The 6,000-nt window shown below is 47.9% G+C and overlaps 1 protein-coding gene across 1 annotated transcript in view; it reads left to right on the plus strand.

Annotated features, from left to right (window-relative positions):
* STK36 (serine/threonine kinase 36) overlaps positions 1-6,000 on the plus strand; it is a 31,698-nt gene extending 25,698 nt beyond the window's left edge. Inside the window, exons 21-26 of the mRNA XM_023731195.1 lie at positions 901-975; positions 1,414-1,585; positions 1,819-1,966; positions 2,233-2,380; positions 2,957-3,703; positions 4,896-6,000. Coding sequence (XP_023586963.1) covers positions 901-975; positions 1,414-1,585; positions 1,819-1,966; positions 2,233-2,380; positions 2,957-3,703; positions 4,896-5,045 — 1,440 coding nt within the window. The 3' untranslated portion in view covers positions 5,046-6,000. The remainder of the gene's footprint in view (positions 1-900; positions 976-1,413; positions 1,586-1,818; positions 1,967-2,232; positions 2,381-2,956; positions 3,704-4,895) is intronic.

Below are 6,000 nucleotides of genomic sequence, written 5' to 3' on the forward strand. Positions count from 1 at the left end.
TTTCTGTTGGGAGTTTTTTAATTACCTTTTCAATGTCTTCCTTTTCTGTGGGTTTATTTAGTTGTTCTACCTCAGTTTGTGTTAGTTTAGGTAGGTAATGAGTTTCTAGAAATTTGTCCATTTCCTCTAGGTTTTCAAATTTGTTACAGTTTTTCATAGTATTCTGTTATGATTATTTTAACTTCAGTTGGGTCTGTTGTGATATCACCCATCTCATTTCTTATACGGGTTATCTGCTTCCTCTCCTGTTTTACTTTTGTCAGTTTGGCCAATGGTTTATCAATTTTGTTGATCTTTTCAAAGAACCAGCTCTTGGTCTTGTTAATTCTTTCAATTTTCTGTTTCATTTAATTCTGCTCTAATTCTTATTATTTCCTTTCTTCTGGCACCCGAGGGCTTCTTTTGCTGCTCTCTTTCTACTTGTTCCAGTTGTAGGGTTAATGTTTTGATTATGGCCCTTTCTTAATTTTGGATGTAAAATTCACTATGGTTTTTAATGCGTTCTGCTTTTACATAAGCTATGATATCTACTTGGAATTTCTTCTTCCTACCTCCACCTTTCTTGTCTGCCTTTTAAACTTTTCCCACATCAGTTTCCCACCTCCTGGAGGCAGAGCTGGGTGCTCTCAACTGTGCCCCCTAACCTCTTATTTAGCAAGTATCTTCCTAAACTGTACTTGTTTCTGTGTCTGCATACCCTACCAGACTGTGTGTGTCTTTAGGACAGAGCTGTTCATTGAACAAATAGGCAGGATCCAAGATTCCTAAGTCCTGAACTCTTCCCACTCTACCAGACCAAGGAAGTGATTTTTCTCACCTGATTAGGAATTGAGTGCATAGGCCTGTGAGGCTGCCTCATCCCTCTCAGTGTTCTGCATCCTTCCTGCCTCTCTCCAACAGGTCCGGCTGACTCCACCAGGTGGCTGTGGATTCTATGATGGCCTCCTCATTCTTCTGCTGCAGCTCCTCACCCAGGTACAGATTCATCCTGGGATGGATGGGAAGGACAGAGAGAGAAACTAGGCATTTTGGAGAGCCACTGGACAGTAGCAATGAAGAAGCAACTCCCATTCACCTCTCTTCTCAAACCTACTGTGATAGCCTTAGAATAGGCCCACCTGCCATCTCTATGGACCCTTTGAAGGAAGCCATTCAGCTGCATCCATTGGGATTCTGTGGGACGAAAGCTGTAATTTGCCGGTTTTTAGCAGACATGCACGTGGGTTGAGAGGTCTGGGCATTAAGGTGTGGTAAGAAGGGAAAATAAGACAACAGGGAAAACCTAGGTGGGAAAATAGAAAGAATTATTTCTGGGACTCTCTTTCCTTATAGGTTGGGGACAGGAATGAAAAATGGCATTTTGACTTCTGCCTTCTGTGTCCCCACCGCACCCTCTTCTAATTTTGTCTCCAGCAGGGGAAGACTAGCCTGATAAGGGACATCGCTAGTTCAGAAATGTGGACCATTTTGTGGCACCGCTTTTCCATGGCCCTGAGGCTACCCGAGGAGGTGTCTACACAGGAAGATCTGTCGCTGTCCAGTCCACAAAGCCCAGAGCCAGACTGGACGCTAATCTCACCCCAAGGTATCTTTTTATCACCATGGCCTCCTTTGTGGGGCCAGTATTATTGATCACTCTTTGGGAGGAGGCAGCCTACAGCTGGGTTAGCCCACAGAGATTTCTTCTTTTGCTGCCTGAGGAGGGGGTGGCAGAGTCTACACTGGAACTGCTCAGGGATATAGGAGGGAACCATGGGGGACCAGGAACACTTGGGCCCCTTGTCTGCTCCAGTGAGTCCCCATTCTTGGTGTTTCCAGGCATGGCAGCCCTACTGAGCCTGGCCGTGGCCACTTTCACCCAGGAGCCCCAGTTATGCCTGAGCCATCTGTCGCAGCGTGGAAATATCCTCATGTCCACCCTGAAGCATCTGCTTTCCTCCAGCTTCCTGCATCATCTGGGCCAGGCGTGAGTGTGAACTGGAGGAGAGAGAACGGAAGATCTAGGGAATCAGCAGTGGTGGGTGGGGAGGGGAAGTCAGAAGAGAAATACCTGAGAGCTTGAGGTATGAGGCAAGAAACGGGATAAGAATTAGGCTGGAAACCTAAGAGTTGCTGAGATTAGGGAAGAGGGGCTGGAGAAGGGAATTTGAAAAGAGGGAGATAAGAATTAATAAAGGGTATAAAGAGTGCAAGACCAAGACCCAGTATATCCTTCCACATTTCCTTCCTTAGGCCCCACGGGTCTGAGTTTCTCCCTGCCGTGGTGCTCTCTGTCTGCCAGCTCCTCTGTTTCCCCTTTGCCTTGGATGTGGATGCTGACCTCCTTGTAGGTATCTTGGCTGACCTCAGGGACTCAGAAGTTGCAGCCCATCTGCTACAGGTACTTGGGATGCTAACCAGGCATGAAAGTGGGAAAGGAAGATGGTCCACCTTGTGTACTCTCATTCACTTCCTGACATCCCAGGGCTCTCTTTGGCTCCCTAGAAGAGTGGAGCATCTGGCTTGATCTAGGCATGGGAGTGGAGAAAGTATTCAGACTTGAACAAAGGCATATGGTCAGAGCTGGGGCTGGTGCCTCCTTCCCCATCAGCCCTTTATCTGGATTCTGTTGGAGCTCAGTGAGGAAGATAGCCTAGTCTAGGGCACTAGAGACTCAGCTCTGTGGCCAGAAATCACTTCTCTGCCAATTTTAAGCAGTGGGTTTTTGAAAGGCAGAGAGACTGAGTCCTCACAGAGCAAGGAGTGAACTTGGAAAGGCCTGTTCTTTGGGCTCCAGATTTTTTCTCATTTGGAGTATTGGGCAGGAGTGGCCCAGATTAGCCAGCTCGCTGTGGTTTTTCTCACCATAGCTTGGCTTTTCTGTCTCCCAGCTTTTGGGCTCCTTCTAGCTACCGAGTTGCAGTGTACTACTCTTTCTCTCCCTTAACTCCTTTTTCCTATACCCGCATTCTCCCAGGTCTGCTGCCACCATCTTCTGTTGCCACAAGTTGAGCTGCCCATGAGCCTCCTCACACGCTTGGCCCTCACAGATCCCACCTCTCTCAGCCAGTTTGTGAATACAGTGGCTGCCTCTCCTAGCCCCATCGTTTCGTTCTTCTCAGTTGCTCTTCTGGGTGACCAGCCGCTGCTGACCTCTGACCTTCTCTCCCTGCTGGCCCACACAGCCCGGGTACTGTCTCCTAATCACTTATCTTTTATCCAAGAGCTCCTGGCTGGCTCTGATGAATCTTATCGGCCTCTGCGCAGCCTGCTGGGCCACCCAGAGAACTCCGTGCGGGCCCGCACTTATGGGCTCTTGGGACACCTGCTCCAACACAGCATGGCTCTGCGTGGGGCACTGCAGAGCCAGGCTGGATTGCTCAACCTTCTGCTGCTGGGGCTTGGAGACAAGGACCCTGCTGTGCGGCGCAGTGCCAGCTTCGCCGTGGGCAATGCAGCTTACCAGGCTGGTCCCCTAGGACCTGCCCTGGCAGCTGCAGTGCCTAGTATGACCCAGCTGCTTGGAGATCCTCAGGCTGGTATCCGGCGCAATGCTGCTTCAGCTCTGGGCAATTTGGGTCCTGAGGGACTGGGGGAGGAGCTGTTACAGTGCCAAGTACCCCAGCGGCTCCTGGAGATGGCATGTGGAGACCCTCAGCCAAATGTGAAGGAGGCTGCCCTCATCGCCCTCCGGAGCCTCCGGCAGGAGCCCTGCATCCATCAGGTACACCCCAGGAGACTTATGAGCCATGATGATCAAGCCCTCTATATTTCACAACATTTCTCTGAGATGGTTTTTAAGGAATTGGGACATCCAGAAACCCAAGCTGTGTTCCTCCCAGGAGTAGAGTCCTAGAGGTGCAGTTTCCATTTATCATCTCACTCCCTGGAGAATGGAAGGGACCTGAAAGAGGGCTTCCTTGGGCTGGGAGATGCCTGGGATCTCAAGGACCACTGTTGATCTTTTCTAGAGGCTGTGTGGGAGGGAGATGGGGAAGACTAGGAGATGTTGAGGTGTAGAGTGGCTTCATTCCTAGGGCCATGAAGGTGTTAACTATCTTTTTTAGCACTTAACCATGTGAACCGCACCATGCTAAACATTTTACATTTATTATCTGGTTTGAGCTTTTATTATCCTCACTTTGAAGGTGAGGAAACTAGGGCACAAAGAATTTAATAACTTGTCCAAGTTACAAAGCTAGTATTTAGGACTGGACTTTTGAACTCAGGAATCTGAGTCCAGACCCCATACTCTTAACCACTACTTTACTCTGCCTCTTCTGCTCAATTTTCACTATATAAAGAGCTCAGTGGAAATCACACATCCACTTATGATAAGGCTAAAACTCCAAATTATAGCTCAATGTGGTAACATCCGGTGGTTCATGCAGAACAGAAATTTTGTCAAGATGGTGATGACAGTATCGGAATTTCTGGCAATCCACATGGGGAAATAATAAAAGGGATCCTTGGCAATAATGAGGTTCGGACCCACTGGTCTGGATCCAAGGGCAGAACAGAAATTTTGTCAAGATGGTGATGACAGTATTGGAATTTCTGGCAGTCCACATGGGGAAATAAAAGGGATCCTTGGCAATAATGAGGTTCGGACCCATTGATCTGGATCCACGGCTGAGGATCAGACCTTTTGGCCTACTCTCACTGCTACATTCATTACCTGTTCCCGGGGGCAAGTGTATGGGTCCCTTGGTGCTTTGGCTTCATGGTTTAACCAAAGAGAATGTAAGTAGACCTCTTCTCCCACTCAATCTTATTGTGAGTCCCCAAGAGCCCTTTTCTTTTTTCTTCATTTCCTAGAGTCAGAATTGCTGGGCCAATTGGAATTTCTCTGCATCTCAGACACTATCATTTCTGAACCTCATGTCCTGTTTCATCATCTGTTCTCTATCCCACAGGTGCTGGTGTCCCTGGGTGCCAGTGAGAAATTAGCCTTGCTCTCCCTGGGGAATCAGTTACTGCCACACAATGGCAGCAGTCCCAGGCCTGCCTCTGCCAAACACTGCAGGAAACTCATTCACCTCCTGAGGCCAACCCACAGCACGTGATTCCAGATTCCTGGGGTCCAAGCCTCCAACCTTCCTTGCCCTACCATTGCCAACTCTTCCTTTTTTGACTACACAAGCCACCAACTCAAATCAAGAGCTAAAGAGTCTAAAAAAGAGATTTACACAGGTTGCCAACTCAACTGAGAATGAGAAACTAGAAGAGATTTATGCTTAAAACTCCTTCCCCCAGATTCAGCATTATTTCAACCAGTAAACTTCACTGCTGTTGGCACCAGAGACGATTCCTTCCTTCTCTACATCTGGGGGTCTTTTCTCCCAATAATGTGCCTTTAGCCACAGGAACTTGCCTCCTGGACCTTAGGGAAATACCATCTACCTGAGAGATCTCTTCCTTTCTGGAGCTTCTGTAATCCTCCCAGCAAGTTCTTACTTTGGGTTCACTGACCCCAGGACAGTGATGAAGACAGAGCCTGTTTAAGCTGTAGGCTATTGGGATAAATGCCACCAGTCCCTGTTGTTGAGGAGGACCCCATCCCTTAGCCCACATTCCCATCCATGGGTGGAGTTGGGGAATGTATCTTTTTTTAAGTTCTGTTTATAAATTCTTTTAATAAAAAATATTCCTCAACCTATTTGGAGTTGCCAGAGTAAGGGGTTGGAAGGCTCAGCCTCTCTTTTAGCTTCTGGGTGGTGTTTGAAGCACTGGTGTCCATCATGGTTCTTATGAGGTCCTGGTTTGGGAGTTATTTATGCCTTTTCCTACCTTCCAGCATTCTTCCATCCCAGATTAGCTACATGTGGTCACCTACTTCTAATCCAAGGCCAGTGGAGTTGAAGTAGGAAAGGGTAAGATTAAACAGGTAAATAGGGTTGCTTTGAGATCGCAGGCCTAGTCACTAGTTTTAATATTTAGTGGAGTTTCAACGTATAGGGAATCTCAGCTGCTATGGTTGTTATGTCCGTTGAGTTGGTTCCGACTCATAGCAACCCTGTC

This window comes from Trichechus manatus, unplaced genomic scaffold (genome assembly GCF_000243295.1).
Source record: "Trichechus manatus latirostris isolate Lorelei unplaced genomic scaffold, TriManLat1.0 scaffold00041, whole genome shotgun sequence".
Classification (NCBI taxonomy): domain Eukaryota; kingdom Metazoa; phylum Chordata; class Mammalia; order Sirenia; family Trichechidae; genus Trichechus; species Trichechus manatus.